Source organism: Gracilinanus agilis, chromosome 2 (assembly GCF_016433145.1).
Source record: "Gracilinanus agilis isolate LMUSP501 chromosome 2, AgileGrace, whole genome shotgun sequence".
In the NCBI taxonomy this organism is placed as follows: domain Eukaryota; kingdom Metazoa; phylum Chordata; class Mammalia; order Didelphimorphia; family Didelphidae; genus Gracilinanus; species Gracilinanus agilis.
Genome location: NC_058131.1, coordinates 431834477 through 431858212, shown reverse-complemented (window position 1 = coordinate 431858212; position 23736 = coordinate 431834477). Strand labels below are relative to the sequence as shown.

Genomic DNA, 23736 nt, shown 5'->3' with positions numbered 1-23736 from the left:
ATGGATTTTTTTTTTTTTTTTTTTTTTTGCTTTGGGCTAGCGGGGACTGATGGGAAATTATTTTCTAAATAATTGTTTAGCCACCAAATTGGCACTGTCCTTGTTTTGGGCCATGTTACTTGCTCCTCCCCCTGCTCGAAGTCCTCACACTCTGGTTCGCTAAGGGTCCGCAAGATCTCAAGGGATTTTCTGGGCAAAATTGGCCTTTGCGGTGGGGCGGGGTTGGGGAGAATTGGGAGAATAAGAAAGGTAACTCTGCAAATGGCCGGGGAAGAGGGCAAGCCCTTGAGGATTATTTCCACAAAAATTATTGTTCCACCTCAAGACCCCCAGTTTGTTGTTGTTGGGGGAATAAGGGACTTTGGGAAATTTGTACAAGCAGTGAGAAATGAACTGTCCTAGGACAACAGTGATGTTGGGAAGCTTGGACCCCGCGAGGCTAGAAGGAGATGCAAGCAGAACAAGGAGAGGAAGCCGCTGGCCCTAGTATGCAGCAGAGGAGGAAGAGGGTCTCAGGAGTTACTGCCACCTTTCTCAGTGCTAGGAGTCAGATTTGGAGGGGCTCAGTGGCAGGGCATTGTGGCTGGGGAGTGGGGTAGAGGAGGGAGAAAGAAGAGGCACTCTTTGCTGCACCCCTTCTCGCAGAGTTCCAGAACCCGGACGAAGCTCAGCGGCTTTAACTGGGAATGGCAGAGGAAGGGGGATCCAGAAGCTTAGACATTGCACCTGCCGGGATTGGAAAGAGCTGGGCCGAAACCTGGGGAAGAAGATAAAGGGGGAGGGGCAAAATGTTGGTCTCCCCCTTCTTTCCCTCTGTGGAGATAAGATTGGCATTGAAAGCTGGAAAACCAGGGACCTAGGGAGTACCGACGACTAAAGCTTCCCTTGCCCCCACCCTGCCCCCAGCCAGCTGTCTGCAGGCGCCGAGATAATAACACCTCATGAAACATTGATTTCGGGCCCAGCCTTCCCGCGCTCTGTAATTTCTCCGCACCTTGTATTGCAGCTGCCATGCTGAGATCTCCGCCGCGGGCTCAAAGGAGAGCACTCAGCTCAGCCCGGCAGTCCTGGAGCCCCCTCTCTAGCTGTACCAGTCCCTTACCCCTCCAGGTATCCTAGACCCATGGGTCCTACAGTGCCCCCCTGGCCCTCAGTATCAGGTGGGAATCCCCGTCGGGGCTGTGGGAAAGAGCTCCCGCGTGCAAGTTGGGAGCTGGAGGCCTTGGGTTTTCTCCTGACTACCCAGAAGTCCAGGTTCGGTGCCTCTCGGCTGCGGGCTGTTTTCTCCGAGTTTAGAGAGAAAGGGGAATCTTCTAAAGAGAGATTTAGGGAGAATCATCTTGCAGTTCAGCAAGTTCTGAGGCTCCTGTAGGGCTCACCAACTGAACTGAGTAAAGATGAGGAAAGGACAGCGCTCAAGGGCACAGCGAAAGGGAAAAGGAAAAGGGGTAGGGGCTGAAGGAGGTCATCTGTTTATTGATTTGGTGAATACAATACAGTTCTAACTGCCTGGATTCACTCACTCTGAACTGAATTCAACACAACTCGATTTCCATAGTTGGGTGGGGAGGAAAAGGAAAATTGTGAAACTCTGAAATGCCCATTTGAGCCTAACAACCCCTTGAGATAATTATCGTTGTCATCTTGCAGATAAGGAAATTGAGAGGTAACTGTCATCAATCGTCACCCAGCTTGCAAATTTCAGAAGCAGGATTCAAACCCACATCTTCTTGACTGCCAAATTCAGCATTCTAACCACTGCTGCCTGTTTTTTTTAGTTATATATGGTATGTATGTGCACTTGTGAATATGTTTTATAATTTTATGTGACTGTTCATATGGTCTGGGTGTGTTGTTATGAGATAGATAGATAGATAGATAGATAGATAGATAGATAGATAGACAGAAAGACAGACAGATAGATAGTCTATGAGAAAAGTGTGTCAGTGTTTCCTGGGTGGTTTAAATATTTTGTCCAGTATATGGGATATGTTTATTTGTGGGTGGTGTATGTGATGGGTGTGTGGGTAGTGTGTGGTGTACAAGTCCACTAGAGAAGTGATTGTAATTGCAATTTTTTGCAAATTTTGCATCTGGGCTTGTATTTGAGAGGTGGTTTGGATTACCTCTGGGTACTTGATTGGGTGCTTATGTGTTTATGTAATGTGTATGTATGATGTAAATAATCTATAGGGTATGAGAATTCTCAACTGTGCTTGACCTGGGGGATATGCTCTGAGATAGGAGCAGGACAGATGCCCCTGAGGGAAAAAAGCTAAGAAATAGACTGTGGAATTGCGTGTCCCAAGAAAGGTACAATCTGTTGTTCTGTATCTCCCCTTTCCCAGCTAGCCCTTACAGAATTTTGGATCAGTCAGTCAATACTGGCATGGTGAAAAGAACTCTTGACTCTCAGTCAGAAGATCAAGGTTCCACCCTCACCCTTGTCATTTAGAAGCTGTTCTATCCAGGTGATTCATTTAACTTCTGTGAGTCCCAGTAGACTGGAAATAATAATACATAATAAGCCTTACAAAACTTTTATGAGAAAAAATAAAACATCTGTCAATTTCTGTGACAATTTTAAAGCATTAAATTAATGTAAGTTATTATTACTTCTGATCTGTGCTGGAATTTGGGGAGAGCAGGGAATAAAGAGCAAGTCCCTGCTTCACTCACCTTATACACAACTACACACAACTATAGTAGAAGAACCAGAGATTCACAGAATATCTGAATGAATTGTATAGACATTAACGTTATTGTAGAACTAAATGTAATTCAGTTCCTTTCATTTTACCGATATGACTTGCAACATGAAGTTACCTTTCCAACGAACATAAAAAGTTGTCAATGGCAAAGCTAAGATTCGAATCCAGGTCTTTTGACTTCCAATACTCTACACCACCTTCATGCCCTCTTTTTTAGCAATCGCGTCAGCGCCCCGGCCCAAAGCGACCCAAGCACAATCAGAGCCCAGAGCCGGTCAGAGCCGCCCCGCGGGGCGCGCCTATCCCAAGCAGGTTTGACTGGCAGCCTGTACTTGTGGCTTCCTCTCTCTGAGCAGCAGGATCCAGGGCGGACATCAGAAACCAGCGAGGAAGACTCCAAGGGTACTGTACTCTCTGAACCTGAAATTCAACCTTCGAGGGTCCATGTGCCCCTTGGAACAACACCCCTCAAATATACACACTCTCTGCAGAACGGGGAGCTTAGAACTGGACTGACAATCTGCTTCTGGGCCTCAACACACATAGATCCCCACAGCAGCTTAGTCCCCTTAGAATAGCTGCTAAATCATTGATGTCTTCAATCACACTCTAGGCTTCGACTGTCCGCAGCGACTCTCAAGTTTAGGGTTACTTCTGCGCCCTAGAGCCCCCAGCTCCAGTGCCCCCTCTCTCCGCCCTCAGGGTAGTAGCTTCGAGCGTCTCCGCCCTGTGTCCCTGCCCCGCCCCGTCCCCCGCCCTCCTCGTGGGCTCCAGGCAGCAGGAGGAGCGAGCCCGGGTCGAGGCTACCCCGGAGCTGTGGGCGCTAGGCTTTGAGTTTGCGGCCGCCAGCCCCTGAGTCCAGTGACCAACACCAAGGTGGGTAAGAACACAGCTTTGGGGAGTCAGGAAAGGGAGGTGGTAGAGATGGGACGGAGAGAAAGTAGAAAAATAGAAAGGAACAGAGGGAGATGCTGCTTGAGATAAGGTTAGGAGACTCTCTTCCTATGGTGGCCCCCGCTGCTCCCCATTAGGCTACTTGAGCCCCTGGGAGCGCTCCACGATGTTGATAACTCTAATTGCCTACGGCAGAGTCAGGCCGCTTCCTGCTGATATTGCCCCCTTCCTCAGGCCCCGCTTCTTCCGACCCGGACCTCCTAAATACCCGAGTCCGCGTTGCGGGCCCTGGCCAGTCAATACCAGGACTGATAGATTCTTGCCAGACGCAAGAGGAGCATTAGCTGTTTAAAGGACCGGCTTCCGGGAGAAAGGAGCAGCACTGGAGAGGGGGCGCGGAAGCGGTTGGCACAGCAGAGCACAGAAGTGGAAGGGAGCCGGGTTCGGTGGGAAATGTAAAGGGAAAGCTGAACAGACTAACAGACACACTCTTCTGGGTCCACTGCGAGGAGTCTCGCCTTTGACCAGTTGTTTTCCAGATGTGCGTTCTGAGCCTCTCACTCAAGTGTCTATAGGCTGTAGAAAGGACGATCTATCTAACCAGGCAGTTTTTAAGGTCGGCTGGTACTTGGTGTTCCAGGAATTGTTAGGGGCCCGTCAAAGCCCAACGCGCTGCTGAGCAGACCAGTATGGTGCGAATACAAAGCTTACGCGGTGTGTGTGCAAAACGAGCGCCGGTTAAAACTGGATCTGTATGTGATTGTGTGTGTTTCCTGGGACTGTGGGGGCCACTGACGCTCAGGACTGTCCAGCTCCCAGGGCGCCGAGCCACCTCGCCTTTGCTCGCGGTTCCGAATGCCCTGGGTGCCGCCGCCTTCGCTTCGTAGTCTAAGTCCTTGACAAATTTATACCTTGTGTAAATTCTTTAGGAGTTCTGCGCTTCGTCAAAGCTGACAAATGCGCTGGGAAATTTAATTCCAGTGGGCTGACCTCACTTTACATACTCGGAGATTTCATCCCAAAGGGGGGGGGGGGGGGGGGGGAGAAAGCCGTCAAAGCTTCGAGACCAACAGTGCCTGGGTGGGGATATTTGGGGGGAGAGGGGCGGAGGACGAGTGAGGACTGTAGGTAGGAAGGGGAAGGAGAGGACTTGGCCCAAGCGATCACAAGAACCCTTGGCCAAAGCGCCGGCTGATGGGGCGGGGAGCGGGTCTCAGAGGAAGGAAGCCAGCTGTAGTGGGGCTTGGGAGGGAAGGGGAGGGAGAGTGGGGAGGAAGAAAAATTGGTCGCTGTGACAAGTAGCCAATTTTAACGTATCTAGTAAATGTTATACTTTTATGGACAGCGTTTGCTGGGCTTTTACAGGCTGCAGTAGCCACTTGATCAGGCGTCTTAAAGGGATCCCGGGAAAAACGAACGCTTTGCTCTGCCTCTCAGGCTCAGCAGCCTCCGCTAGAGCTGTGAGGCTTCGCCTGCAGGTGTCCTTCGGCGGGTGTGGGGAAGAGGAGATCGTACTCTCCGCGGAACCTCGTTGCCTAGAGGGAAAAAAGGCAGAGTACTCGAGGAGAAAAAGAGAAACTATTTGTGTGTGTGGTGGTTTCTATGCCCTCCTTTTCTTCAGAGGTACGAGGGCCACAAGTCTGTGGCCTTGTATTGACGCCTGAGGCGGGGACCTAAGGTGCTGATGGCTCCCTCTCCTTCCCAAAACTATGATCCTAATACTCAAAGTTTAGTGGGAACGGAGAAAGATAAAGAGAGTGAACAACCTTTCACATCTACCTTAGTAGAGAACGTAGAATCCGTTATTTATTTTTTAATGGAAAACACAAAATAGAAATGTCCTTAGCTCCATAAAATCAAATTGCAGTTTCCTTAAACGATGCTGTGATGTTATGGGCGCAAGATGGAGGGGGCTTGCGTCCAAGACTTAACCTTCACCCTGTCTCTTTTCCCTCAAACTTTTGGTCCTTGTTCATGGGGTCTTGGTTTCCTACTTCTAAAGTGGAGGGGTCGGGAAGGGGGAGGGGAGGAAAACTGTTCCTTTCCTTTTGCACTCCCTTGGGGAGAACACAGACTGGTCGCTTCCAAATAAAGAGCTGGCTATATTGAGGAGAGAATCGACAACTTCCCAATTGCTCTCCCTGCCAGACCTGAGCTCAAGGCTCTAAGCTACTGGCATCCAAACGGAAGAAACTTCGGGCTCTGACTTTGGCTGGCCCGGGTTTCCCATCTATTCCGGCTTTCCCACTTAGGGAAGGGTTGCTCTTGGCAGAGGCCCCCCCTCCCCACCTCCCACCTCTTAACACATAGGCTTTGCTTGAATCTGAGCCTAGGCCTGGGTACTTATAGCCCAGGCACACCTCCTTATACCCTGTTACCCTTTCACACCCAGTCTCAGGCACGTCATTCAGGGATTTTTCGTTGGGGACACCCGTCTTGGCAACTTCCAGTAAGACAAAAAGCCTACATTTAAAACAGTAAAAAGAACTCTACCTGTCTCCATGTCCTTAGGTGTCCAATGGGTACAGTACAGTCACTGAGTTTATGTCCTTTGTTCCTTGGGTGATGTGGGTTTCCCTCCTTCAACTTTCCTTCCCCCCTCTCCCCCAGGGATCCAACTCTCTCCCATCTTGATTTTCCCCCATCTTCCCTCCAATACGCCCAACCCATATTGACTAGTTAGAAAAACAGCTTGTGTTGGTAGTTGAAACTTTCTCCTCCCTTCTCATGGAAGACCTTCCCTGGCTTTGGTACACATTCCTCTTCTCCCAGACAATGGCCATCGGTTTTCAAGGCTCAGGTGCCCAAAGCAGAGTGTGAAAACTGTTTGTCAAGGAGGTTTGTATCTTTCAGCCCCATTTACCTAAAAAACAGTCTGTGCCTTTTGCCTTCCCTGAGCCCCAACCTGAAAGGGAGGTGGGGACCAAGTCTATCTCCCCTGGCTAAATTGGACCTCTGCAGGAAGCTCTCCAAGACGGCAGCAGCCTTGAGGATTCGGCCCCTGGCTATGAGTGAGGAACAGAGTGGTTGCTGTCAGGGGATTTTTTTTTAAAGGTGACTAGCCCAGAACACAGGATTTCAGGGTAAGAAAGTTTCTTCTCTGGGTTTCAAATACTGTTCACAAAAATTCGGAGGTCCCCTCAGTATGCTCCTACGACTACTCTCTTAGGAGGATGGTAAACTTTGGGTCGTCTAGCCCTGCTCTGGCCTGCCCCACAGCTTCCTGCCCTAATCTCCCACTAAAATGGAGAGGAAAGTGCTCTCTAGGCCAGTCTAGAGCTGGACACTAGGGGATGTGAATGCACAGTTCCTAGACAGGCCGAGGCAGGGTATATGCAGAGGGTAATATGTCTAGCTGGGTAACAAAGTTTACCATTTTCTCTGTATCCTCCTCTTACATTTGTTCCAGGGCACAGAACCCTAGGGTTGAATTATTTTAGGGTTCGATAATATACTTGCAAGGGTAAAGAGGGGCCTCTGCCCCTTAACACCAGTGAGCAAGGTCTCTAGCACTCTGCAGCCTCCCCCAGAAGCTGGAAGGGGGAGGAGGGGAGACCGAGACAGAACCCCGGCTCCTTGCTGGCTGGGGACAGCGTAGTTCACATCCCCCTCCTTGGTTCCCCTTTTCCCTTCCCCAGCCTTATGTCTGGTCGGAAGGCCCCGAGGGAAGGGGCTTAAGCTCTGGGCTGGGGCTGGGGGAGGGGGAAAGAGAAGAGGGGGGAAAGAGAAGCTCCTAGTTCTGCCCTGGTTCACTGAAGCCTTGGAGTTTCATTTGGGTCTGTTAAAATAAAATGTCTTCTTAAGATTGTTTCTCCAAATTCTCCCATCCCCCTTACACCCAAACACACACACACACACAGCCTCAGGGATTCCTCCCCAGTCATTAGTCTCTCCACCAAAGTGGTGAAGGAGCTTCTCAGAGGCCCAAAAGGAAGAGTCCATCCTTTGGAAGGATAGATGGAGGGAAATTATCTCTTGGGGGGGTGGGGGAAAGATGTCAGGGTCTCTCCCGCTCAGTGTCTGGAGAAGGGTAGGTGGTCCCTGCCCATTTATTTAACTAAACTGGGTTTTCTAGTTTGAACTTATCCACTTCACTAAGAGGCTTAGAGCAGGAATGTCACTTGAATAGCTGGCCTGGAGGCGAATTGACAGACCCCACTCTCAAAACAAATTCCTTTTCCTCCTTTTTTGGGGGGGAGGGGGGAATTAAGGACAAAAAATATCGCAGAGACCCTGGGAGAAGTAGGGGAGAGGCAGAGAGGAAGCCTGCACTTGCCAGTCTTTACTTTTCCTCAATTCAAGAGACCCTTTGGTTTGGAACCCAGAAAGTAGGGACAATTAAGTTTGGTTCTCTATTCCTAGCCCAGATCAGACAGCTTCGACTCAGGTTTCTGAGCATTTTAAGACAGAAATAGATTCTGAAAACTCAAATCAGGCTGCTCTGTTCATTCGGATGTGTCTTCAGTCCTCTCCTTGAGAAAAGTGAGACCTCACCTCTGCCTCTTCAGCCTTCCTCAGTCCATCCTGATCCGACCTATGAGGCCAGTCCTCAGTCAGACTCATCCCAGAAGCCCCTGTCCAGACCAGACCAAACCAGAACTTAGATCTGTCTCAAGCAAAGCACCATCCAAAGCCACCTCAAGGATCAACCCATTCCCAAGCATGCCTCTGCCCCTGCCCTGGCAGTAGAGAGAAAGGGCAACAGAGGTTTTAGTTTCCTCTTCTGGGATTAAATGGCCCTTAGGGTCCCTCCTACATTCCCAAGGCCTGGATACAGGGCCCACTTGCACCCAAAGGCGTAATCCTAGCTCTTCTTGAAACCTCTTTCAACCTCTATCCTCCCTTTTGTTTTTCCCTTGGGTAGAGTAGTGCCAGGAGAAGTGGGGAGATATCCTGGGAGACTATGACATCACAGCAGAATATGTCTAAGTGTCCCGACCTCAGGTTGTTAGCAGCCTTTATGAGTTGTGTCTATGTACCTGCTGGAGTGTGTTGTTAGTGTGTGCAAGTATCTTACTCGTGTGCATGTCAATATGTATGCATATATCACTGTCGTGAAGAGTTAGCAAAAGTGCTGTTAGCGTGTTGACATAGGTGAACAAAGAAAATGAGGGAGCATATTAACATATACACACTGGCCAAAGCGTCAGGCGATTCTTTGATCCTATGATAACGTATTACATATATGAGACATACCATTGTGTATATCTGTATGCTCATTCCTATGTGCACTTGAACTCATGTGGCATTTTATAAAACACAAAATGAAATAAATTGTGAACCTAAGATTCCAGGATGCTATGAAATACCCTAGGAAGAAGTCAGGGAATGACCGGCTGCAATGAAGTTATCTCTGGGACCCTAGAAGTCCCTGTGTTGGGTACTGGGGTTGTGATTTTGTGCTCCAAGATAAATGTCTAAGCTAATGATCAGAGTGACCTAGGAAACTCTAGGCAGCCTAGTTACTGGCTCTGAATTCTAGCACAAGGATAAAGTTTTAACAGTCTTGCCTTACAGTTGGCAAGAGAAGCCTGCAAAAGAAAAGTATCTTCCCTAGTTCTTCCACTTCTTCCGTCTGGCCTTGGTCAGTCCCCTTTGAGAGAATCTAGGACCGAAGGGCTCTCCTCTCCCCCCAAATCCTGCAGAAAAGAGTTATGGGAAGGAAGGCAAGCAGGCAGGGAATTGATGAGTGACTGATAGATAACAAATCAGAATTTGTTGAAGCTTTGCTGTCTAGCTTGGGCTGCTTGTGTGGAAGGGCTAGAATCCTAGACCATGATCCTTTTCCCCAGGAGCCTGGGTCTCAGCCCAAGCTGAGTTAGGCAGAATGGTGGGGTAGAGAAGCAGACCAAAGTGTTCACAGTTTACTCTGAGACTTGGTGAGAACGCACAGATTTAGGTATCAGAAGCAGGCCACCAGAAGAAATGGGGGGCTTTTACAAGTCACTCCAACTCACTCTACCCCCAGCCCCAACTACTTTTTTTTTAGTACTCCCAGAACATGGTCCAGCTTGGAGTCTGTTGCCTTCTCAAACAACCACGTTGGGTAAAAACTCCAGGCCCAGTTTACAGCACTCACTGGTATATGTTATTGTCACGACAATCTCCCCATGTTGCTTACAATCTTGAAACCACTTCACAAAAAACTCAGATTCAGGTTTGGGGTTACCTTGCACCCCTCTCTTGATTCTCTCCTATTGGGGGATTTTCCACCCATCCGATAACGCCCTGCCTTTATGAGAGAGTAACCCAAACTCAAGGCAGCCTTGAACCTTTAACTTCCAATTACCTGCTAAGGTCTCCGACCTTAGATTTTGTCTGGTAGCTTTTAAATTTTTGTCTCATAGGAGTGTGTTTAGGAGAGGGAAGGGATTCGGGATTTTGGATATATTCTGGCAAAGAGGGAGAACGTGTGTGTGTGTATGTGCATAAGATGAAAGTGAGAAAGTGGCAGTTTGAGTAGGTTGATATAAACTTTACAATTAGAATCCCCCCCCACCCCAAGCCGAATTTGGAGTGCCCAGTTATAGAGCACGCAGACTTGAGGGTTGAAGAATCAGAATACTCGGAGTTGCTTCTGAGAACTGTAGGAGGCGGGAATAGAAGCAGTCCCGAAATCCCTTCGCTGGGGGCGGAGGTGGAATCAGCCCATCTCTTTTGGAAATTCAGTCTCTGCTCCTTCGAAAAATCCTTGAGGTTGCATTTAAGGTGGGTGTGAGAATCAAAGTCTCTTCTCAGCAACAAATAAAATGGGACTTTGGGAGTGTCCACGGGGAAAGAAAAGAGGAGTTTTGTTTAAAAGTAAGAATAATTTTAAAAGAAATAGAACTTATTTTGGTGAAAGGGTCTGGAGTCAGAAGACTTGGACTAGAATCCTAGTTCTGTTACTTGCTACCTGTGTCTCAGAGCTGATCATTTTTAATTCCCAGGGCCCCAGTTATCCTCATCTGTAAAAATGAGAAGAAAGTTGGGCTAAATGACCTTTCAAATCTCTCCTAGTTACAAACCTAGGGTTCAACTGTGATGGATCCTGCAAAGGATGTGAGGAGGATTAGGGGACTTTCCAACTTCCCAGAGTTCTAAGAATGGGAGATGGAGGCTAAGAACTAGACCACTACCCGCTTTCCAGAACACGTAGAGATTCCAAAAGACCAGCGCTAAAGCCTCTGTTTTTCTCCCATATAAAGGAGGGTGGCCAGAATCCCGGTACCTCCTCATGCAACCTGAGGACTAGAAGGAAGTGGGGGTAGGGGAGAAGCGGTTGCAAATTACGGAAGAGTAGTATACCACGGTCCCCGGATTGGGGAAAACTAGAGTATATGTGAGTTCCAGTTTCTTCATGTGCAGAATGAAAAGATCTTCTCAACTTGGACTGTAAGCCTAGCTCTGACAGTCTGAGAGGTGGAGGAAAAGGTCTTGGAAAGTCAGAAAAAAAATGAGATTGGAAATGGGTGCATACCTTGGAACTGGAGGGGGAGGACATAGAAATCATTTCTAACAAATGTTTCAAACCGAAATCTTGTAGCCCCACGTGCACTTCTCGAAGGCCACAAGGCAAGGTGCCAAAGACCATTGGTGCCCAGACCAGATAAACCAAGCCGGCTCCCAGGTTCCCGAACAGTCTTAGCAGCCCACCCTCAGACACATAAGACTGCTTTCCTTGCTATGATGAAAAACGGACTATCGTAACTATCCCGTATGTATGTGTGTCAGAAAAAAATGTATGTTTCTGAGTTTGGGTAAAGCGTCTGGTATGTACTACTGTGTGGCTTTGGTAGCACTAAAGGCCAGTCTGAGATCTGGCCAGGTTTCAGGAGATTTGCCTGCTTCCGAGAAAAAGGTGGAACCGCGATATCTAAGGTCTTAAATGAGTGGGGCACACCTTCTTGTATGTCTTCCTCCTGAAGAGCTCCCTGTTGCGGGGCCGCCAACAAGCCAACTGTGGCCTCGGGCTCCGTTACTTTAGAATCAGATTTGGTTTTATATGCAGAGTTATTGGGGAGTGTAGGGGGTTGATAGGCCTTTTCCGGAATGAAATATTCAAATTGTCTCTTCTAAAAAGTGAACAAGTCTACCAGAAGTCTGAACTCCCCAGAACCCTAGATTTAAGGAAGGAGAAGAAAAAAACCTTTTTACTCTGGTTCATTTCTTCTTTTTTTTTTTTTTAAATTCCTAAAAGCCCCAAAACTACAGAGACAGACTCTCCGATAAATTAAGAATATAAGAGGCAGCAACGAAGGAAAGGGGGAGGGGAGAGATAAAAAGAAGAAAGATAGAGAAAAGGAAAGACTACAAACCCTAAGAAAATTGGAAACCGTTTTCGTAGACTTTCCTAAACTAGTTCAAAAGTTCTCCCTCACAGCTTTTCTTGATTTAAAAGCAAAATACAGCGTCACAATGGATCAGTTAAGCTGAGTCTAAGTGAAGGAAAGGGAGGGAAAAAAGGGAGTCCTCTAAGTTCCAGAGAGAGTCTCATTTCCAAATGCAGGCGACTTCCTCCCTCTAGTGCACAGCAGCTTCACCCTCCTCGTTGCCTGCCTTCCCCCATTTCCTATAGTCGGCCTTATCCTTAACTCAGTGAAGCTCCAAATCCTTAAGATCCCCAGGTTTAGGAAGAAAGAAAGTGAAGAGAAAGGGGCACTTTTGACAAACTCCCAACCACAAGAGACTCCTTCTAGTGGACAGCTGAGGGTATCCTTCCACAATCTCCTGCCCTCTTCCCACTCCACCCCCCCCCCTCACAGGTATATGTCCACCATTCCCTGGCCCTGTCAACCTTGATCCCTTAGATCTAGAATGTGGAGACAGGACAGTATTATTCCACTTCTGTTATCACCACCACCTCCTTTTTGGTTCCATTTCTTGGCAAATAAAGTTTTGGTAGTTACTTTATACCTGTTCTGCCCTTGTCTCTGAAGTATTTGTCACTTAGGTCCTCTGGATTTGGTGTCTCTCAAACTCCAGAGACCTGGGAGAATGGGAGGAAAATATCTGGGGGAGTCCAAAGACACAGATCAGAGATTTCAAAGCATTTCCTAACCAAGTGCCAAGGCCCATCTGGGGCCTGAGACTCAGAGCTAATCTCCAATTTTCTGAGAAAACCAAAGATGATACATACTAGGCTGGCTACTTGTTAACAGGTTAAGGATACTTGTTCCATAAAACCCTGGATAACGGGATTAGAAGAGGAAATCTCTAAAAGGGAGGAGAGTAATCTATGAGGGACAACATCTAGATGAATTACCAGATGGGGTACTACTTTTAAAAGACCAACTAACTAATGGAGGGAAAGTGTTCATTCAGTCCATTGCTCTGCCTTGAAAGAAAAGTTCTCTCTAGATGACTTACTGGGATGGTTTTGATGTCTGCCCTAGGCATAGTTGGAGGTCAGATCTCTTTAGGACAAGGCGCTCCACAAGTAATGGGCTCTCTGGATCCTACCTAAGCAAAAGGAAATGGAGGAAGTAAGGGGTCACAGCTTTCCAGCTTCTGCCCCTTAGCTCCTGCCCTAGGGGAGCCCAGGGCCAGCCATGTTTGCTCATGGCTCAGAAGAGCAAGTTAAAAATTGTCCAGTGAAATCCCCTAGGCGATCTTTACCCAGGACCTTCAATAGATCAGGCACCCAGAGAGGAATTTGCAAAGTCTATCCCAAAGAAAAATATGGTTTCCTACTCAAGGCCTCAGAGACAAGAGACCCTCCCCCATCCAGCCCAAGGCAAGAGGAGCCCCAGGGACTCAAGGAGTCTTGTCTCCCTAATGGCACATTTCAGTTCAGGCCCAAGAGACTAGAAGCAGGCAAACACCAAATGACCTAAGGTTAATCTGTGTGTTGCCAACGCTGTCCCTCAAGCTATTCCAGGAAGCTAAATGTAGATACACCTTGGCAAAAAAAAGAGAGGATACTGACTTGAGGTATACCCATCCATGTGTACAGTAGAACCATGGAGAACTGGGGGTTTTAGATTATATACAGTTTTATCCTTACATGGCATAAGAAGTGTTGGGAAATGCAAAATACATGGCATACAGCAAGGCATATATTGCCTGAACAACATAATGAATAACACGTCATATTATAAGGTCAGTCTGTGCTGCATAGTCACAGTCACAGAAGCACAAAAGGTTCTGGGTCCCTATATATGTAAAGACACAAACCTAAACATGTAAATATATACATACAATGTGAGTATCTCCTCCTCTCAGCAGTCTGTGATGGCTCTGAATTTCCCTCAGTCTTCCAGGTAGAAAAGGAATTGGGTTTTAGGGGAAAAAATCCTCTTAGGCCCGACTTTCCCAACTCCCCATCCTTCTGCCACACAACTGGAACAAACCAAACCAAACAGTAAAGCGACCATTTACTTTTTTTCTTTTCCAGTGCTGTAAAATTGACTGCTGTGTGGAGGCCATAGAGGAGATTTGGGGGGGAATGGGATCACAGTTAATTGGGAATTGGAATCGCTGGCTTCCATTAGCTCCAAGATATGGCTGCTCCCCACACACGCACACACACACATCCTTCCTCTAAATAAGAGCTAGAAGAAGGGGTTTGGAATAGAATAGAAGGTACTGAGGGAGTCCTACTCCTCCAGTAGGAAATTACTTTTAAGTTATTGTATATACTTATTCTAGAGGTTGATATAGTTATTTAAATATTTGGGGCTTGGCAGAGGTCTAAGAGTGCAGGGAGTTAATTTTGTAGAAAATAAATCAGCAAGGGTTTCGGTGCCATCTCACACGAGTAGGTCACGAAAAACTGAGGTTCCATTGTGAAGCCAAGGCTGAACTCAAGATGTCACTTAGGGTGGGAAGGGAGAAAAAAGACACAGGGAAAGGTTAAGGAGACTGTGGGCAGAAAGGAGAGCGAATCAGAGAAAACGATCTGAACAGAGATAGAGAAGGAGCGCAGAGAGAGAAATCAAAAGTATTACTAAGATATACTCAGACTCAGAAGATAAGAAGGTAAAAGTGAGAATCAGAGTGGGGGAGGGAGAGATGAGAAAGCAGAGAGGGAGGGAAGTACGAGGGGAAGGAGAGAAAGGGGGAGTAGAGGCGGAGGCAACTAGAAAAGTAGATTCTGCCCGCCCTCCCTCCTTTCCCCCATCTACTCCCATCCTCCTCCCTCTCCCACCCCCTACCCCCAGCGCAGGGACTGCTGGAACCTGGCGGAGCGTGTTGTTTCTTTAAGACCGCCTCTGTCCGCAGCACCCGGTGCCTTAGAAACAAGTTACATATATGGGGAGCTGCAGCAGGCGTGCAGTGCTCCAGACTCAGGGAGGCTTCGAGCTCTGGAAAGAGTGATCTCCCCGCGAGACGAGGAGGTTTTGACCTTGCAAGGGGAGGAGCTGAGTTTTAACTGCTGGCATTTGTTGGGCTGCAGGTCACTTGCGTCTCGGCTGCGGCGCACCGCTCCGTTTGCTCTGGTTCGGCTGAGCAGTGCTGTAGGAAGGGGGCCCCTGGGCCCGCCTAGCGCTGCCCATGGGGCGGAAGGCGCGCGGCTACCCGCGCCGCGGCCCTGGGGCGCCCAGCAGGCTGCCCGCTTAGGCGCTGTCTCTTTCTCCCCGCAGATCGGAGGGAGCCTTTGGACAGAGGCAGAGTCCGGGCTGCCCCCGAGGGTCCTCTTGCCCAAAACTGGTCCCGGAGCCCAACAGAAGCAGCCTAAAAGACTTAGTAGCCCCCGCGTCCAACTGGCTGCTGGAGACTGGGAGCTGCGCCCGAGGCCTCCCGGCCCCCGCCGCTGCCGCCATGGATTCCTTTAAAGGGGGTATGGGCCTGGAGCGGCTACCCGAGGGACTTCGGCCGCCGCCTCCCCACGATATGAATTCCAGCTTCCACCTGGCCCGTGCTTCTGACTCCCGAGAGCCCCTGGAGAACTCGGCGAGCGAATCTTCCGACACCGAGGTCCCAGGTAACACTCTCCCCGTTTCCCCGACACGCTCCCACACACACACACACACTCCAACCCCGCTTCCACTTCCTTCTTCTTCCCCAACTGTGACCTCTTTAGTACACTTAGAAGCCAAAAGGTGGTGGGGACTAAGTGTAGGGGAGAAACCTGGGATACGAGAGAAACCTCTGCCAGGGAGGTCCAGGGATAAGGGGAAGCCGTCTTGGGGTACACTACTCTGTACGGAAGCATGTCTATCACCAGAGCTACGAGTGCGCGGGGAACTTGTCCAGCCTTGACAGCGCCAACGAAGAGTCTCCCTCCCCGGGTTGGTTGGTCCCGAGTGGCCCCGGGAGGGATTCGAGTATTCCTCCACTGACTACAGAGACTACACAGGCTCTTCCTTCGCTTCTTTCTTTTCCGGAAGATGATTTTTCTTACACACTAACCACAAAAGCATGGTACTTCTTTAAACATGGTTTTTGTTTTTGTTTTTGAATTACGTTATCCCTGCTTTGACGAACAGAGAAAAATAAGAGACCAGAGAGAGGGTTACACAGAGTCTCTGTTCTTTAGGAGCAAATAATAGGACACAATTGGTTTTGCAAAGCAGGCTTTTCAAGCAAAGAGGAAGCTACTGATTTGAAAGGATACGGTGTGAAAAGGAAGAAGGGAGAAAGAAAAAAAAACTGACAAAAATCTTAGAGAGATAAACGAGAAGACGAAGAAGGAGAAGGGGAAGGATGGAAGGAAGGAAGGAAGGAAGGAAGGAAGGAAGGAAGGAAGGAAGGAAGAAAGGAAGGAAGGAAGGAAGGAAGGAATATAGGTGAATTAAATGTTTTGTAAGGAATAAACAGCGTAGGAAGAGCGTAAAAATGAGCAAAACTGCGTAAGAGGAGATTAAAGTTCTACCCAGTTCTGCCCTTTCCTAGGCGCAGTTCCGGGAGCCAGGGACTGGGAAGGCCAATATTAGGCGGGATCTCCAAGGCCCAAAGCTACTCAGGGCTTCGGGCCAACCTCCCTCCCTCTAGCCCTCCTCAGGCAGCGAAACAAGCAGCGCTTGCACGGTGTAACCTGAGCATGAAAGAGAGAAAAAAGGTCCGGAGATTTTCATTCAAGTTCGCTCTAGGTGTTTGCGCCGGGCTTTGGAGATGTCGAGTGGCGCTTTCTAGAATTTAATTCTGAAGGCTGTAGACGCTCCTTTTCGGTTCCAAAAACTTAGAAAAATGGGAACTAGAAAGTCTAGAGTTATGTAGATATTCATAGACAGATCGCTCTTTGGGGCTAAACATTAGCCCGCTGGAGGCCCCTGGGAGCCAGCCCCACATGCCCTGTTTTCCAGACTGAGAAATCCTCCATTCACCCAAAGGGAGGAGAAAGAAAAGGAAAATTGGTTTTCAATTAATTTATTTAATTTTTCATTTGGGCAGATTTTGCAAAAAGCTACGAAGTATGTATGGGAAGGTTGAGGGGAGGAGGAGCAAGTTGAAATGCCCAAGACTGGATGATGATTGCCTTTACTTTTGTGAAAGTTAAAATTCAATTCAATTCACCCTTCGGTCTCCCGAAGTCCTTCAAAGATAAATCAAAGATAAAATCTCCCGGATAGCCAAGGAAGAAATGGGGAGCTATTTTCTACTTGTCCTCGATACTGGTTCATAAAAATAAGTAGAATGCAATATTTAGGAAGAGTCGACGATGGCAAGGTTCCTCGTAGGTCTGTAACAGGACATCAGCCGTATTTCCGGCCCCCCTCCAATATCTCTGTTATCGATGTATATTATGTATCTACGTGTTTTAATGTCTCTGTAACGATGGGAACTAGGTATTTTTCTCCATTTGTGTTTTTCGTAACTAAAAATACCTTTGTTTATAAAGCTTGTGCTTTTATTCATTTGAGTGTTTCTGTGTCTATAAATGCCTAAGTATTTACATTTGTGTGTTATTTCGTGTGTCTATAAATGGGTATGATTTTTTGTGTTGGTATGTTTTTTCTCTTTTGTGTATCTATAAATGTTGATCTGTGTATTATTCACGTCTGGTTTTCTGCATTTCTGTGTTTCTCTATGTATTTATAAATGCCTATTTTCATGCATTCATTTGACTCTGTCATTTGTGTTTCTAAATTCTTTGTTGTGGTTTTCTAACATTGGAAGATTTTGTCTGTTTCTAAATGCCGGTATTTTCCTGTCTTTAACTGTTTCTTTTTATTCCACTTGTGTTTTTCTGTACAAGTGTCTACAAATGTCTGCGTAATTCTCTGCTTGTCTTTGTATCTCTACTTGCCTATGAGTGTTAATATAAATGTTTTTATATTTCTCTGTGTTTGATTATTTTTCTCTGAATGTGTATGCTTCTGAGAATTCATGCCTGCATGTTTCTTGAGGTTTTTGTATTTCTCTAAGTGCCCGTCTGTGTTTCTCCATCTATGTATTTGTTTCTATGAATGTCCCTATATGTTTCTCCATTTGGGTCTACAAGTTTCCATGTGTGTCTATGAGTATACAAATACTTATGTTTCTCCATGTTTTGATGTCTGTCTTTTAACTATATTTGTGCTGCTCTCTGCTAACCGATTTCTGGTTGAATATCTAAATAGGCCTAAACCCTAGTATTTTTCTCCCTTCCGTGTCTGTAAGTTTTATCAAGGTGTCCAGGATTTGTTTGTATCAGTGTCTGCATTTTCATTCCCTTGCCTGAAAAGTGAGGCCTGGGAGACTCTAGTCTAAGGAGAATTTAAATTTTCCTCAAAATACCCATTGCTACCCACATCTCTGGGGGACTCTGAATTCTCTGTCCCCCAAGGATAACTAAGACTGGATGGGGGGAGGAAGGGCAGGTGCTGGGAGCTTGGGACAACAATTACAGGCTTACATAGAAAGGCCTGGGTGCTTCGTAAATTCACCCAAGGGTTATCTGAGTAATGGGAGCAATAATGATAAAATGATAATATCTTAATAAGGAATAATAATACAAAATACTAACTTTATTAAGAGAAATAAAAACCTAAAGCAATAATAATCAGTAACATTAAACAACCATGTTATCAAAGCCAAAAATTGCAGTAACCTAACAATTTGTAATTCTATTTCAACAATAACCGAAATTAACAAAAATAATCGGAATTAAAACCAAAAAATACTATTTTACTAATAGAAAATAAAAGCTAAATTTGGCCTCTTTTCATCTAGGGCTGTAGCCGTAAGGGCTAGTGATGCAGTAACAGGTCTATTAGCACAGGAGGGTTAATAATTCGCAAAACAATATTGTCCACGGGTCCTGTGGGCTGCAGGATGTAGGGTTGGGGGTCTAGAGCTAGCCAAACTGCTGTGTGATTCCTATCTGGGCGGTGCGCCCTTGCAGAGAAGGAGCGGAGCGGAGAAACCAAGGGCAGTGAGGACGGAGGAGGTGAAGATCCGGCCAAGAAGAAAAAACAGCGCAGACAAAGAACGCACTTCACTAGCCAGCAACTGCAGGAGTTGGAGGCCACTTTCCAACGGAACCGCTACCCTGACATGAGCATGCGAGAGGAGATTGCTGTGTGGACCAATCTCACCGAGCCTAGAGTCCGGGTGAGCAGGGGCGTGGGAGAAAGGGGGAAGGAGTTAAGGGGGAGAGATGGACAGGAGTGCGGAGAGGCTGTAGAGAAAACTGTATATCAGAAAGTTTTGCACCTGTTGGCAGGGCTTCTCATCCCCAAACCCAAGCCATTGCCGAGCTCCAGAAACTAGTGTTCAAGAGCCAGGGAGGCCCCTAACCTAGAAACACCAGCAGGGCTCTCACTGGAGCAGTAAAATGGGAGAAGACTGGGGCCCTAGGCGCTGAGAAGCTAGGCCCCCGGGAATTAGTGGTAGCTCTGCATAGCCATCAGGCTTTCAGCCCTCCAATGAGAAGGTATTTGCTTCTAAGGGTTAAGTACTGGAGCGGAGAAAGAACGGGAGAAGAGCAGAAGTCTAAAAGAGGATTGCAATGGGTTTTTTGTTTTTGTTTTTTTGGTTTTTTGCCCCACTTTCATACTTCCTAAACGAGGCTTCTTCAAAAACAGACAAAACAAAACTTCTCCCTCCCGTGTTGCCCACCTGTTCTCTTCTTTCACCCTCCCAACTTCCCAAGATAGAGTCTACCGAGAAAAGGACCCAGAAAATCCTGATCAAATGGTAGTCACCACAGAGCAGTCAGCTCTGCCGAAATGGAGAGATGGAGCGGAGAGGGGCGGTTAGACAAGAACACATAAAACCAAGCATGTAAAAGGAGAGAACTCCAGGAGCCGCTCTGGACTAGAGAACTCTCCCGCCCTGGAAAGTTATCAGCAAAAGTCTCCATGGCTTCTGGAAACCTTAGGGCCAAACCCTGCTGCCACCTGAATTACAGTCCTTAGGTTACAGGAATGGGTCCCATACATCCCCGTTGGATACATACAATGGGGCCCATACAATGCCCCTACTCCATCCCAAATCTTCCCCATGCAAACTTGGTTACAGTCACCTCAGAAACCCAACTCCATCAGGGCTTTTTCCAAACCTGCTTTTTTTCCTCCTGACAAAACTCACATTTGCTCCAGCTCTGGAGTGGCATTCGAGTACTAATCAGAAGGAAATGAACACGAAGAGTGAAAGATGGGAGCACACCCAACTACCAGAGAGTTAAGAAGAAAGAAAGAAAAGGGGGGGGGAAAAAAACCCGGATCTAGCATCTAGCCGTATTTCCATGCTAGTGGACAAATGAATGCCTTCGTTTAAATGCAGCAATTAAATTGTGAACAGTGTGAACAATCTACTATTGTGTCCAGCACTTAGTTATAGAAATTTGTACCGGGTGTGCGAACTTCTTTTTCCCTCTTGAGTGGATAGAGAATGCCCCAGCAATGCATCGGGACCGCAAAGATGGACATTAACAAGGCCCTTTATTCCTTTTTTGGAAAGATTTTCTGTCATAACACCGAACCCAAACCCAATTAAAGAACCAAAAGGCATTCCTCCTGAAGAGGGAGGGAGGATTACGTGGGTTAGAAACTGAGAGCTGGGGAGAACAGAAGGCCAAAAATAATCAGGCAAGTGAGTGCCCTAACCCAAAAGCTCCCCAGATTCAGAGCTGCTAGGCCCTGTCGTAGGATCAGAAAACAGTCTGTAGAGAAGGCACAGGGGCAGATCTTGCCAGCACCAGGACTAAATAGTTGGGTTCCGAGGTTCCGAGGTCCTCTCGGGGAAACTCGGAGGCCTCCAGGCTGTTTGCACTAATCAGATAAGGCAAACTATTAACAGATAAGCCTTAGTCTGGGAGGTGAAGATAATAGGCCCCGAGTCAACAGCTCTTGTGGACTCAGGGCCCCTTGGGCTGAGGGTCAGTGGCCCCCAACACCTAACTAGGAATGGGAGCCAACTACATTTGGCCTGGCCCTTTAGAACAAGGAGGTGATGTTGGGGACTAGTATTGTTCAGAAGAACTTTCAATGGATGGGCGCTGGGGTTGGGGTAAAAGGTTGCAGGGTGTCACTTGGAGCTCAGGAGGGAGTATGTCTCTAAGCCTCTGAATGTGTTACAGCCAAGCCAACTTCAGGGCTGCCCAAGTTCCTGAACCTGCGGGTGCTTAAGGGACCACACAGAAAAGACTGGAACTGCCGTACCAACTGGATAGGACTATTCCCAAGGTCCTGGGGAAACGACATATGAAGAATGAGAGTAGCTAGCTTGGGCTCTCTCCTCCTTTCTCACTCAGTTGTCTAGAAGCCTCATTAACCTCTCCCTAGTTCCTGTCCCACCTCCATTCCCTTCTCCCAAATCATTGGAAGTTCTCCTACAGATCCACCCCCTTTAGGGACCACTTAGCCCCAAGGGACTATTTGCTCAGTGGGAGGTAGAGAAATACAGTTCCTGGAACCTAGTTCTGAGCTAGCCAGAACAAGGTCTAGATGATTCTGTCTTCCATTTCTACTGCCATCGGGGTCCAAAGCTTTAGAAGCCTAGTGTTGGAGGCCTGCTTTCTTCTCTGATCTCCTTTTCTCCACTGCTTCTCAGAAAAGCCTTGCCCCCACCCTACACCACCCCAGTCCTGTAAGTCTCCCTTCCCCCACCTTTCCCCCCCCTCCTTCCCCAATAAAAAGGCAGCTTTACTGCCCAGTCAGCCCTCCTTTAGGGGATGAGAGAGGATCGTTTATTTTCTGGGAAGGCAAATATTTGGATTAATCCCACGCAAGGTCTGTAGAAACCCTGGAGAAATGTCTTTCAGTGTGGTTCTCCTGGTCCAAAATCCCGTTTAGTCCGGCATTGGAGAAGGAGAGGCCCAGGACGGAGCTTAGGTATGCTCTAAGCCTCGGAGAGGAGGGAAACTCCTGGAATTGGATTCCTTCTCCTGGCTCTTTCAACCTTTTTTGTTTGTTTGTTTAAATCCTTCTTTCAACCATCCTAGGAAGGCATATTAGACCCAAAGTCTCATTAGTTACAAAATGAAAAATTAGTTACAAAATGAAAGAGAATTTTTAGCCAAATACAAATCCAATCCCATTTTTATGATCGGTAACAGAGGATTTTTATTACGTTGTTTCAGCATTGGGAAAGGTAGTAGGGGGCAACTAGGCTTGCCTCCCAAGACCAGGCCAAAAACGTTCATATTTGATCAATTCCTGATCTGGGAAAATGGTCGCCCAAAAGACAGCAAATAATAGAAAGCCGAGAGATTTTTTTTCCACCCCATCCCACCCTCTCCCTAAGGGCAAATTCAGTAGACCAAGAGATGTAGAGGTGGGAATGATAAAACATAGTAGGGAATTTTTTTAAGGGAGGGGGAAAATTGGGGGTTAAAGAGACAGGTAGAGTCAGATATTGGAAAAGATAGAATATTTCTAGGGAATAAAGATGAGAATGATATTGAGGAGGACAAAAATCTGGTGGTGGGAGGAAATGGAGGGTCTAGTAGTAGAGGAACTAGGAGAGGTTAACGGGCAGAAGTAGAGAGGAAAGGAAGAGAGTAATAAATGCCTTTCTAGGAGAGAAAATGGAAAAGATGAGAGTTTGGTTCGGAAGAATGACGTCGAGGAACCTGGGGTGGAGAATAGGAAGAGTAAAAGAACTAGGACTAAGGAAAAAGAAAGTAAGTCCAATATTGAATTCGTGGAGGACTACCGGTGAAGAGAGAAAATGGTAATGGAGTATATGGTTCGAGGGAGAGAAGGCAGAACTTCTCAGTCCAGATATATTCTTGCCCCTCAAACCTAAACACTGACGCGGCTCTTCCCTCCCCCTGTCCTTCCCCTTCTCCCAGGTCTGGTTCAAGAACCGCCGAGCCAAGTGGAGGAAGCGAGAACGCAACCAGCAGATGGACCTGTGCAAGAATGGCTACGTGCCCCAGTTCAGCGGGCTGGTGCAGCCCTACGAGGATGTGTACGCCGGCTACACCTACAACAACTGGGCCGCCAAAAGCCTCACGCCAGCGCCACTATCCACCAAGGGTTTTACCTTCTTCAACTCCATGAGTCCGCTGTCCTCTCAGTCCATGTTCTCGGCTCCCAGCACCATCTCGTCCATGAGTATGCCCTCTGGCATGGGTCACTCGGCGGTGCCGGGCATGCCCAACTCCAGCCTCAATAATATCAACAACCTAAACAACCTCACTGGCTCCTCACTCAACTCGGCCATGTCGTCCAGCGCCTGTCCCTATGGCCCGCCCGGCTCGCCCTACAGCGTCTACCGGGACACGTGTAACTCCAGCCTAGCCAGTCTCCGACTCAAGTCCAAACAGCACTCTACGTTTGGCTACAGCAGCTTGCAGAGCCCGGGCTCCGGCCTCAATGCCTGCCAGTACAATAGCTGACCGCGTGGGGAGGGGGCCGGGCCGGGCCCGGCCAGGGCCAAGCCGGGGAGGAGGCTCCCAATCGGACTACCACGGACCACACGTATCTTTAACTCTCCCCTCTTCCTTCCCCATTCTCTGTTTTGTCGTTGTTTGTTTGTTTGTTTGTTTGTTTTTGCTTTGTTTTCTCCTCCTCCACTCTCCCTAAAAAAAAAAAAAAAAGTCGGGGAAAAAAAAAAAAAACGTCGGGAAAAAAAAAAACCACGAATAAATGGATGAGTTGCAATTTCCCTCTGGATTATGCGGGTTGTATGTAATTACTTGGACTTGCACTGGCGTTGTGAAAGGCCACTTTCCGGAGATACGGCGGAGATGATAAAAAGGGGAGAGGGGACCCGAGAGAGAGAGAAGTGGTGGCCAGGGGAGGGAGGGGTCCGTGCCTGCACAATAGAGGGCGGGATG

The 23736-nt window shown here is 47.7% G+C and overlaps 1 protein-coding gene across 3 annotated transcripts; it reads left to right on the top strand.

Annotated features, from left to right (window-relative positions):
- The first annotated feature begins 15008 nt into the window (after window positions 1-15008).
- Window positions 15009-23459, top strand: PITX1 (paired like homeodomain 1). Of its 3 annotated transcripts, none has more exons than XM_044661928.1 (3): window positions 15009-15129; window positions 18853-19061; window positions 22747-23459. In XM_044661928.1, the coding sequence occupies exons 1-3, from the start codon at window positions 15081-15083 to the stop codon at window positions 23293-23295; spliced, it is 807 nt and encodes a 268-aa protein (XP_044517863.1). In that variant the 5' UTR covers window positions 15009-15080; the 3' UTR covers window positions 23296-23459. The 3 variants fall into 3 exon arrangements, with proteins under 3 accessions (XP_044517863.1, XP_044517861.1, XP_044517864.1); XM_044661926.1 differs by having other exon boundaries at window positions 15054-15510; XM_044661929.1 differs by lacking the exon at window positions 15009-15129 and adding an exon at window positions 17141-17206.
- The last annotated feature ends 277 nt before the right edge of the window (window positions 23460-23736 follow it).

Bases quoted from the DNA above. Each gene is read 5' to 3' on its own strand.
- PITX1 (XM_044661926.1), top strand. From the start codon at position 15,348: ATGGATTCCTTTAAAGGGGGTATGGGCCTGGAGCGGCTACCCGAGGGA. The intron at 15,511-18,852 runs GTAACACTCTCC...GCGCCCTTGCAG, and splicing joins TTCCGACACCGAGGTCCCAG to AGAAGGAGCGGAGCGGAGAA. The intron at 19,062-22,746 runs GTGAGCAGGGGC...CCCTTCTCCCAG, and splicing joins TCACCGAGCCTAGAGTCCGG to GTCTGGTTCAAGAACCGCCG.